Source organism: Drosophila navojoa, chromosome X, assembly GCF_054131105.1.
Source record: "Drosophila navojoa isolate 15081-1374.11 chromosome X, UAZ_NAV_1.0, whole genome shotgun sequence".
NCBI classification, from domain to species: domain Eukaryota; kingdom Metazoa; phylum Arthropoda; class Insecta; order Diptera; family Drosophilidae; genus Drosophila; species Drosophila navojoa.
In genome coordinates this window covers 18,477,895-18,490,237 of record NC_142895.1, presented here as the reverse complement: position 1 = coordinate 18,490,237, position 12,343 = coordinate 18,477,895, and the positions used below count along the sequence as shown (strand labels likewise).

The 12,343-nt window shown below is 40.9% G+C and overlaps 1 protein-coding gene across 1 annotated transcript in view; it reads right to left on the bottom strand.

Annotated features, from left to right (window-relative positions):
* Window positions 1-3,715: 3,715 nt before the first annotated feature.
* The window catches only part of LOC108657390 (uncharacterized), a 105,070-nt gene continuing 96,442 nt past the window's right edge, over window positions 3,716-12,343 (bottom strand). Inside the window, exons 6-7 of the mRNA XM_089263555.1 lie at window positions 7,020-7,376; window positions 3,716-6,951 (exon numbers count right to left, since the gene is read on the bottom strand). Of these exons, the coding sequence (XP_089119681.1) occupies window positions 5,489-6,951; window positions 7,020-7,272 (1,716 nt within the window). The 5' untranslated portion in view covers window positions 7,273-7,376 and the 3' untranslated portion in view covers window positions 3,716-5,488. The remainder of the gene's footprint in view (window positions 6,952-7,019; window positions 7,377-12,343) is intronic.

The following is a 12,343-nucleotide window of genomic DNA, read 5'->3' as shown; positions in this document are numbered from 1 at the left end:
AGGCTGTCGGGTTACCCAGTTAGTTGCTTGAGCGGGGGAGTCGCGCTGCCGGCTCGCGAATGCAATCCAAGCGACGTTTCTGCGCCACGATTGAGACCGCGACTTGCATACACATTGCCTTTTACACCCCCGCCCCGCCCACTCATGGAACATGTCGTCGGGCGTCTACACTTCCATGCAATTAGCATTTCCTGTTTGGTTGCTCTCACTCTCCACCTTCAACACTCACACACACACATACAACTACACACACACACACGCATGTGTGCTCGTATGCAATTACATTCAATAGCGTACAACACGCAGCCCAAAATCAGCCGCCATATGCATGCGAATATTACAGTATGCATATGAGTTGGCATCTCTGTGTGTGCGTGAGTGTGTGTGTGGGTGTGCGTGTGCTATAATTATAGCTAACTGGTGATATCCTCGTTGCTGATATATGCGAATACATGACAGCTGCGTGGCTGGCTACCAATGCAACTCTTTAATATATGAATGTGAATGCGGGTATGAATATGAGTATGAATATGAATGTGATACTGTAACTATTTGTGAATATGAGTAAGAGTATGGCAAGGATTATGACTATGAGTATGAGTTTGTGTCTATGGTAGTGAGTATGAATACGACTATAAACATGAATATAAATACGAATAGTATGAATCTGAATATAGATATGAATATGTGTGTTTATATCAATTTAAGCAGATATACATACATATATTGGAATATGTACAATATGAATAGTTGGATTGAAGATGAATATAACTATGAATATACATATCTGTTTATTTGACTATGAATATGAATGTGAATAAGAATATGAGTGTGTATGTGGGCATGAATGATTTACTACACAAAATATGAATATGAGTATAAATATATATATGAATATACTTATGATTATGAGTGTAATACATGTAAATATAATTATGAATATGAATGAATATATGAATAATATAGCTATGAATGTATCTATTTATTTAACTATGAAGATGATTATGAATATGAGTATAAATATATATATATTAATACAATTATGAGTATGAGTGTAAGTACAAATGTACATGTAAATATAATTATGAATATGAATGAATATATGAATATTAATACTAGCATTCGTGTGCACATCCAACTGAATATGAACAGTAAAATAAACATGTTTTTTTTTCACCTTATACTTTTCCATTAAAAGCTAAAAAAGTTTTATCAGCTCACACACACAAACGCACACCCACACACACACAAGTACGCATAGTGCATTATATACCCAGTTAGTCAAAAACCTGTGGAACAGTCACAACCGCAATTGGCTCTATTCACATCAACCAACAAATCAACGAAATGACCAAATGCACGGATTTCGTGTGGTTCCAGTTTTTAACGCCAAGAGCTAAAAGCAAAAAAAAAAGTAGAGCTGAAAGTCCATGTATTGCCCAGTGGGAAATGCATCACTGGCTGTGCAAATATGGAGTAAATGAAGCTGAAACTGCATTAAGGACTTTGCCAATAAACTCTAGTTGATTCAACCACATATGTGGATGAATATATAGAAATGACATTCTGTCTAATGTATACTTTTATGTAAAAGAAAAACAATTTATGCTAAATGATATCTCATGTTTTTATTATGTGTGTAAAAGTTTTGTTAACTTAAATTGCATTAAAAGCAGCTGAAATTCATTTGAAAAAATTATAATAATAATAATAAAAGGAAGAGTTGAACAATTTTCCACTGGGCAATGGACTTAATTCAGCTGAGCTTTCTCTCTGCACACAGACATAAACACCAACACATACACATACACACACAGATATACATATACATACACAGATAACTGGCAACTGCATCGTAATTGCACATTTTAATTTTGCATGGTTTTTAAGCCGAAGCGCTTAATTTCAGGATTTATGTGCATGCATTATAAATATCCTGCCCACCGATCCTATAGTAGATTTTAATTAGTTTGCCAGCATTTCGGATTCGTCGGCCGGCCGCTGGCCTCACATAATTTAAGCCGAGGCCCAGCACTCTAAATTGTGTTTTTCATAATTCATAAATCGTTCCTCAACGTGCTGATAGCTCTTGATGCCCGGCCACTAGTCACCGTCGCAGTCGCCATGGCCGATCCGCATCGCGTAGCGCACCTGAGAGTTTTCAGTTTAAGTGGAAACTATATGAGGCCGAAATGATGGACCATAAACGCAAAACGAGTACGAGGCGCATTAGAAAGTTAGGCTCTGGCCCAAGAATCCCACCGTTTAATGGATGCATATTCATAAAAGGATATATAGACTTCAAGTAGTCTCATCATGCAGCCATGAGATTTCACTTAACGGCTGACGCACATGCGAAACCAAAAGGGGTTTCCATTTCAGACCATCAACAGCTTGCTGTCTGTGTGTGCCGCATCTACTGCTCGGCTCCTGCTCCTGCTGCTGCTGCTGCTGCTCCAACTCCTGCTGCCATATAAATAAACATAATCGTGAAACAAGGCAAAGGCAACTAAAATGCTGCGGAATTTTAATAGTTCACGTAAATGGTTTTTGTGGCGTTGGTAATGTTTATTAACCAAGTTAAGCGCCGCTGCTCCGAAAAGGGACGACGCCTCGTCGGCCGGAGTCCTTCAGTGGAGCGTGTTTAATGCTCACTTAAGTTGCGTTTATACAAATTTCTTTGGCTCCAGCCACCAGGGCCAACGCCGCTGACACGCAGCCAGCTCGGCCAACCCCGAAATACCCTGTAACTTCGTCTCCTTCTTCTTTGCTTGTTGTTTTCTTTATCTTCTTCTTCTGCTCGTTTTTGGTTTGTTTGTGTGTGTGTAGTTTGTATCCTTCCGTTGCGTCCTGGAGCACAACTTTCTTTGTGCAGTGGCTTAAGGTATGTACGCCTTGTTCGCTGTCTTGACTGCCTGGCTAGCTGGCTGGCTGGCTGGCTGGCTGGCTGCTTGCTCCCAGCCAAGTTGTGCGTAAGTGGGTTCATTTATGCCCGAGAACAAATGCTTTGTTGTTTACATTCTTAGAAGTTTTGTATCTCACGTCTTGCCACGCTGGACGCGCAGTAAGCAACGATGCCACGTTCCAGCCAAGGTGCCTGGATAGCTAACCACTCAACTGGAAAAGACCTCGCTTCTGTCTCTATTCAAGTGTGAGTGTGTGTGTGAGAGAGACTCTCCGACTCAAATTTGGCTATCTTAAATGGACCAAATAGTAGACTTGTGCTTAGCTGCAGCCCCAAAACCATTTGACCTCAAGTTAAATTTAAGCCAACGTCGGCAATAAGTCTGCCACAGCAAAACCAAAGAATTATTCTTGTACAGCTTAGCTCGCTCAAGCAACTGAGACGCTCAGAATTTCAACGGATCTACGGCTTAAGCGCTACAAAAGAAAGTCAGCAAAGCAGCATAAAGACTATTCCAAACTAAATGCCAAGGCAAAGCAACTGCCGAACTTTTGTTCCATAAGACTTGAGCGATTCACAGCCATTGTATATAGTATATAGTACAATATTCCAAATTACCCAGTTAAAAACTTTTCTGAATGTACAATTTTTTAAATTTTATTCATCAATCACTTGTTCTCATATCAATTGTTATTAGCTAGGCAAAAAAAAAAAAATTGGGTCTCATCGTTTATAATTATCAACTAACATTAATACATTTATGTATGTTTACGTATACATATATATTGTAGGTATATATATATATATTTGTTTTTTTTTTTTTTTGCTTTTTTATTTTAAATTTAATTTTAGATCGTGATGTGATCTAGTGCGATAGTTTAAGTATCTGCAACCTGTTATAGACATATATATGCATATATCTATCTATCTATGTGTATATGTATATAGTATGTCCCATACAAATCAACGCTTATGCAAAATGCAAACAACTTTTCATTTCATTTAGTTCCAACAATTTGACTAAGCCGCTAAAAGTTGTGTAAAATCATATATTCATATATGTATATCGATAAGGAAACAATAAAAGTGCGAAATTAAAATCATTAAGGTGCGAAAATCGATTAAAAATTTATATACATTTAAGATAAACAAGAAATATGTTTGCTTAAAATTTATAGGATGGAAAAATTATATAAACAAAAAAAAATAATATATGAATGAAATTTGAGCAAAATTTGGCTCAGGCATTATTTTGCAACTTTTTAATCATATTTGATTATCATTATTATAATTACTTATATATTTTTATATATCATATATTTTGTTTCTTCTTTTTCTTTCTCTTTAACATAGAAAATTTTTTAAAACAATTAAACTATTTACAATTTAGGTTTTTGTTCAGATGTTTGCTTAGCATTTAGTGATATTTCATGTTTTGTGGCTAAGTACAGATACTAACAAACACTAACTAGTTAGTTAATACATAATATCAATTGAAATTTTTGCTTGAAATCAATTTTTGAAATTTTTCCAATTCCACATAATTTTGTTCATCCATTCATAATTTGTTTTTTTTTTTCTTTTATTTTTTATTTTTTCTTTCAAAAGCTTCTCGCAATTGTATCTAATTATTTATAAACATCATCAGTCTTGAACTTAACATAGTTTCATTATATATTTTTTTATGCTTACTTTGTTGTTGTCTAATGTGATTTTGTCACCAATTTAGCCATTGGACTTATGATTTGTAACGTCTTTTGTGAATAAGGAGTAAATAGATGTGTTTTTGTTGGGCCACTTCCCAATAAGCAGCTACATACATATATGTAGATACATATATATATATATATATATATAGATAGCATATACATTTATATGTGTATGTGTGTGTGTGTGTTTATATATATGTATATATAGTCAAGTGCTTAGGTCGTGGCGAGCCGCTGCTGTAAAACCCTATACACTACAATTTAAAGTTCAAGGCACGATTTCAAAAGTGTTTTCCTTTTTTTTTTTTTTGTTTTTTTTTTTTCTTTGTTTTTTGTACACTAGCCATACGAAAGTGTGTGTGTATATATATGTGTGGGTGCTATTTGATAGGGCATATGTAAATAGTTGATAAGGGCATACATATATCAAAAATAACCGTATAATATAGACTAACGAAATATACATTCGTATATTAGGGGCAACTATAAAGTACAGAATACTATCAAATTATTGGTAAAAAAAATACAGAATACAGAATACAAAAATGAAAATGATAAAACTTTTCTATAATACACAAAAAGACCAAATCGAGCTCTGGGCTAGACTAGGCTAGGGGGGGACGGGTTCTAGTTTTGGATTTGAGTTCAGATGCGGGCTCGGTAGCTTTTAAGGTTTCTATTGCGGCAAGGAACTCACTCTCCCTATATCTCTCACTCTCTCTCTCTCTCTCTCTCTCTCGCTCTGTCTGTCTCTTTCGGATTTGCTTTCTCACTAGACGAAAAACTCCTCGTTGCCCATCGCTCCAGCTGCCGCCGGATCCACGTAGGGCGCCACAGGCAGCCAGGGCCATGACCAGCCGCCGAGAAGCGCGAATCACCGTTCCGTGGAATGCGTTGTGGCGCCACCACCAAGTCCGCTGCTGCTGCCCCCAAAGCCAGGACCGCCGCTGCGCCTGAAGAAGCCCAGCGTCTCGAGCGTCTTAATGGTGCGTCGGATTAGCTCGTCCTTGTACTTCCAAATGGTCTTGTCCTCGACCGAATTCTCGCGATACTCCTCGCAGCTCTTCTTCAGCGTCTTCACACAGTCGGCGCGGTAGTGCTGCAGCTGTGCATCCTCTGTATCCACCGGATACGATTTGCACACGCCGCCCAGGCAGCTCAGCGGAAAGTGATTATGCAGCGTGAGCACACGTTCCGGATCGTGGAAGCACTTCACATACTGATTGGGCTTCGTGTAGTTCTTGGCACGGTGCACATGCTGCAGCATGTGCATGTACTTGGGTATGTCCTTGTGCCAGCCGTGCTCGTGCTGCTGATCGTCCAGGAAGTAGACATTGCGAAAATTGTAGCTATGATAGCCGTCCGGCTTGAATTTGAGCGACTCCGGGCGAGCCTTGTCCATCAGCTCGGACCACAGAATCGAATTGCCCTTGGGCATAATCACTTCGTCGATGTCCAGCAGCGCTATATAGTCGTACAAATAGAGGTTCTTATACAGGCAGTCATTGTACGGAATGACCTCGTTCTGTCGCTTGTGGTTGGTCTTCTTCGTCAGGTAGAGATGCTGGAAGCCGGGCACATTGGGCTGGCCGCCCGGCAAGGTCAGTGGTATCACTTGCACCTTGCCCTCCTGCTCGTAGTGGTTGAGCACCTTGGTAATATTGGGATGCACTTGCAGATTATAAAAGTAGATTTTGTCGGCGCCCAAGATGTTCAGCATTTCGATCCACTCGATTAGCCGCACGCTCAGATCGTCGTACAGAAAGTCCAGGCCCTTGACACAGACGGCGAAACCCTTCTTGTGATCGTCAGGCGGCCGATTGTAGATGACGCGCAAATTGTTGGTGGCCGTGTCGCATTCCTTCTCCACCATCGACACGGAGCTGGGCACCACGCCGTGGAAGGGCTTGGGTATCTGGCAGGCGATCAGGTACGGCTGATAGATGCCCTGCTTGTAGTTGCCCCACTTGTTGTACCAGATGTACTTGTACTCGAATGTCTTCACAATGAACGGCTCCTTCTGGCCGTCGAACCAGAACTGGCAGTAGGTCTTCACCTTGGGCTCGATGCGATCGATCATGCCCAGAATGCGCACGGTCGGCCCCAGCAGCGAGGCGCGCCGAATGTCATAGTAGGCGCCAAAGAGCTGAAATGTCCCGTTCGATGTGTGCATCGTTTGCCAATAGATGTTGTTGAACTCCAGCTCAAAGATCGATGGGTATTTGGCGCACGTAGCGGACTTTTGCTGCAGAAAGTTCTTGTTCTTGCTCCAGTAGGCAATTGGCAGCGATGGTATTCTGGACTCCACGTCGCGCACCAGCTGATCATCGTCCATTGCTGCAGAAGAGGAAGCGGGTGGGGAGAATAAGCGGAGTAAGTAAATGTTGTCACGATCTAACACTCACCTGTGCGATTGTCGACGAGTATCTCGCTGGGATCAAAGTGATCCGTGGTGGTGGACGTTGTCTCCGCATAGCGCAGCATATCCTTCTGGAGCAGGCTGCGGCCGTTGAGCGGCAGCTGCTGGTACTCCTGCGGCACCTGGCGATAGTCCTGCGGCACCAGGTTCGTGCCGTGCATCTTGAACAGGCCAATGATCACAAAGGACCAAACGCAGAGCGAGAACAGAATCTTTAGTATGACCTTCGAGTGCGCCATTGTTGCGAGCGGCTTTGCTTTAGCTTTGTCTAATGAGATATCTAGTTATTCTCCTCCTTCTCTCTCTCTTGCGAGAGATAGCTTTGGCTTCTTGTGTGTCGTCTCTGCAATGAAATAAATCGAGTAGTGGAAGTTAGGCGCCAAGCAATCTACAAATTGTTGCCTACTTTCGGGTGCCGCAACTAAAATTGATGCCACGCGGTGTCAGTGGCAAATTACTTTGCATTTCTTATCGACAGCGACAACGACCAACCCACCACCCCCCCACCACCATTCGCCGACTCCCCGCCTTCTCTAATGAAATGCCGTCATTCATTTTTAATATGTCGGCCAGCCGCGCAGCCATTTCCGTTTCCCTGCCCAGCCCCAGACGCCGCCGAATGTCAACTTGGAAATTGCGTGTAATATTTCTCACAGCGCACGGCAAACAGCCTCAAACCGGGCCGGTCCATCCGGCCAGAGATGGACTGCTGACGGCGGCCGCCGAGTCTCTAATGGAAAACAATCTGAGAGTGCGACACAGTGGGCGGCGTGGGCCAAGTAGTTGCGCACAAAGTGCCAGGCCATCAATTTATCGATAAGTGTGACCAATCAAATTGGACAAGTCATCAACGAGTATATGAGTAGATATGTATATAAATATTGCTTGATAAATAGCTACAGCTACACCATTTGAGCTATTTGTCCTCTATTTTAAAAATATAATGTATACGTATATGCTAAATAGGTATTTCTTTCAGTAAAAATATTTTTCATAATAAATAAAATATTTTTCATAATATTTTATGGTTATTATTATTACATTTTTTATTTTTAAAATTATTATTAAGATGAGTAATATTAAATTTTGCATTTTTTGTTTAATTTTTTGCTGTAACTAATAAAATATATTTTTTTATATATTTCATATTGACTAATTTTTTTTTAATATTTCATTTTCATTGTTTTTAAGTTTTTTTTAATGATTAAAGATATATTTGTATATTTGTTTATTTTTGTATACTTATATTTTTTTTAAATATGTACATTTTTTAAAATTATTTTTGTTTTTATAATTTTTTTTTATTAAAAAAAAACGAAAAAAAAAAAAAAACAGCCCCTCTATCACCTTTAGTAGCATCTGAAATAAGTTCAATTCATACTAAGGATCTAAGGAATAAGTTCATTGATTTAGGGTAAGATAAGCTTGATCGATAGCAATGCCTTAATAGTTTTAAAATGCTTTAATCGATAGGCTAAATCTAGATTAATCGATATCAATGCCTTGGTGGATAGATTTCACATTTAAAAGTTAGTTTGATGCACACCCATTGTGCCTCTGAATTATCATTTGCATGTTGTCACTGACACTGGTCAGCTAGGAACACACAGCTGCCAGACTCTTTGCCGTAGAAGCCAAAGCAATCCCCTAGTCAAGGGGTTGCAGTTGCCACAACAAATGGGGGTGGCAGCCACCGCCATGCAGCGTTGCCATCTCCATTTCCATCTGCGCTACGGACGATGCGATACGACACTTCAGGCGACAATCTGTTTGTCTATCTGGGCCTTTGCATCTTTGTATGGGCCAGGCAGCGACGCAGTCGACAACAGCGTCGACGTCGGCGTCGGCGTCGGCGTCGATGTTGGCGTAGGCGTTATGTCTGAGGGCAAACTTGTAATATTTATGAGAATAGCAGGAGCTATGCCGCATCAGATGCGGCACTTGCGTGCCGACGCTGACCTGCCTCGAGGCGTTTGCGATGCGATAAACAAAAGGCGTGCCCCTGGATTGCAGCTGCCCTGCCGTGCCCTGGGCCGCACATTCATAGCTCAATTTTGTCTACAAATTGCACGTGGTGGGCCGTGTCTGTGGCAAATGGATGACAATGGCCGCTGTCTGACATGCGAGCTGCCACAGTGGCAGACAAACGGGCGACACTTTTAACTCGATCCGCCGCTTCCCCTTCGGCCACACTCTGGCGAAACTCTCACTGGCATTCCCATTTCTACTCCTACTCTCACTAGCATTGCTATTCTTGTGGCTGTCCGTTACGTTCCGTGCCGTCTGCGCTTTTCAATTGACAGACAGGACCTGTGACTGTGTGCATCCGCATGTCCAAGTCTTTGGCCAGCAAATTGCATGTCCAGTTCATTCCGTTGGCCGTCACTGCGCCCCGTGAGCCCCTCAGGCTACTGTATAGTTTGTTGGCCCTATGTTGGCTTAAGCAGCTCCATCTCATTCTCTCTGGCCTCTCAAGCCCCTCGCCCCTCGCGCTGCCTCGCTCCCACTGCCCCATGTCTGGCGAGAGTTCTGGCACACCTGAGACTTCATTATGATTGCCGGCCTGTGGGATTGGCCATTCGTAAAAGGCAACAGCAGGCACTTAAAACCCTTTTCAATGCCCCGACCGCCCGCAGCTTTAATGCAATTTTTACATAATCAAAAACTTTGTGCAACATTTGCTGCAGCCCAAAATCAGGCAAATGCAAACACACACATACAGACAGACAGACAGAGAGAGAGAGAAAGAGTGGGAGACAGGCAGATAGAGAGAAAGACAGACAGATAGACGTGGTCCCTGAGCCAGGTCGCATTCTGGCAGCTTAGAGTTTTTGCTCAAGTGTTTTCCATTTCATTTGCATGCGCCGCAAAAACTTTGCCCAGCAAACACAAAAATACACACACACACACATAGACAGACAGACAGACAGTTGAAGAGTTAGTGAACATTATACAAAATATTTTGCAACATGCTTTCAACAAGCTGCTTTTATTTTTTTGTACTTTTATTTTTGGCAACAAACACATCCTCCTCGAGCCAGTTGCCTGCAGGGTTCGTGAAATATGCAGGGACTACCTATCTGAAACTCTATCTGGACCAGTGCAAATGTACATAAGTGTATATATTTCTATATATACATGTAAATACAGCAGTATATATCTGTGTATGTGTGCGTGTGTGTGTGTCTGAAGTTGTTATAAATCTCTGATGATTTGCACTCAACTCATCGCAGCTGCATTCAGAGTTAAAGTCAACAGTTGTAGCCCTCTGTGGAGATAGAGCACCGCCCCGGGCTCTACGGGCTATGTGGAATTTGTGTGTGTGTGTGTGTGTGTGTGTGTGTGTGTGCAACCTGAGACCAACTTGACAGGGTAAGTATGTACATATGTATTTATCTGCTTAGTTTATATGTTTAAAGTCTAAGGCCGAGTAGGTCAAAACACAAATTCCTGGTCAGTGTCTAAGGGCACTCTTATACGAAATTCTTATTATACGAGGAATATATGTATAAACAAATTTTAAAAATCTAAGATTAAGTCGTTAAGACACTATCTTAAGCTATTTTACTACTGCTTCACCTACTACAATTATTATTACTACTCGCGCTTTTGCTACTACTTCAACTATTACGATTCTGTATACTACTATTATTCCAATTACTATTACTACTAATAATATTATTACTATTCCTTCAACAACTGCAGTTCGGATTACTACTACTATTCTTATTACTACTACTACTTTAACTACTACGATTCTGATTACTACTACTATTCAACTATTACTATACTTATCATTACTATTTCTACTACTTCAACTACTATTGCTACTACTATTCGTATTACTAGTACTACTACTACTTCAACTAATACGATTCTGATTACTACTATAATTCTTATTGCTAATATTAGTAGGAATCGTAGAAGAAGAGTAGAAGTAGTAATTCTTCTTTTCCGATTGCTTCTATATAAACTACTGCTATTTTTATTAATACTACAACTACCTAATCTACTACTACTACTTTTAGTACTACTACTTAATCTACTACTACTACTTTTAGTACTACTACTTAATCTACTACTACTACATTTAGTAATAGTAGTAGTTGTAGTAGTTCAGTAGTAAAAATCGCAACTCTTATTACTGCTACTATTTCCATTACTACTCCTACTTCTACTAATCTATGCGGATTCCCTACATGAAACACCTTCACACTAAAAATCTCTCATTGAAAGCTTAAAATAAAGAAACGAAAGGCCAAGTTCTATTCATAAATACAAATTTGACTCCCATTAGCAGCACTTGGCAAAGAACTCCTCGCTTTCGCCTGTCACAATTTGCAGCTGATGCTGATTGAATTTGAAAGACATGGCAAATAGCGCGCAGATATTTGTTTTTCAGCGCAAGCCCGGCACAGTAGTTGGGCCTGGCCAGGTAGGTGGCTCATTAATCAGAGTCGCTCGGTGCACACTTAACCCAAATTCATATCGAGTCACAACATGTCAGGCATTAGCATTTACAAGCCAGAGTTGCCCCATTTCTAGTGATGGACTTTCTCGCGCTGTGTTCTGTAAATCGCTTTGATATTTCAGGCACAGTGTTAACACCCGAACGATTTGGGTCAATTCGCTATTTAATACTCGTTACGGTTATGCCAATTTTTCTCTACTTTTTTGTTTTTTGTTTTTTTTTTTTTTTTGGCTGCCACAAAATATTTGCGCCAAACAGCAGCAGCAGCAGCAGCAGCAAATGTTTGTGTTGTTGCTGCTAATTTGCTAAGCAAAACAGGTTCGATCTTGAATGCGGCTTGTGGCAATGTGTCGCGCCCAAAAAGTCCGCCAACTTGTCGCTCGGCCATTGAGAACATTGAATGTCTATGCATAATACATGTACGTATATATATTTCTCTCTCTCTCTTTCTCTATGCGCGTGTCTGTCTGTTTGTGAATATTTTAATGATGCCCAACTATTCAACTACTTATTCAACTATTCAACCGCACAGCAGAAACAACAACGAAATGGGTCAATGAGCCTTAATGACTTTTACAATTTCTAGACGCGTTCGCCTCGTACTCCGGTCTCCGGACAGCGTCCAACAATTAAAAATGCTTAGCTCGCTCTGCTCTTGGATTCGATAAGCTGCCGCAGCCATTGCCATTGCCCGTTGTTGCTGCTGGCGCGTCCATTGATCTCCACTTGGTGGCTGCTGCTGAGCTAACGGAAATGTGTGTTGCGCACGCGCAAAAGCCACCAAACAAGTTCTAACTCCAGATACGTGTCTATCTCAATGAGTGTGTGTGTGTGTGTGT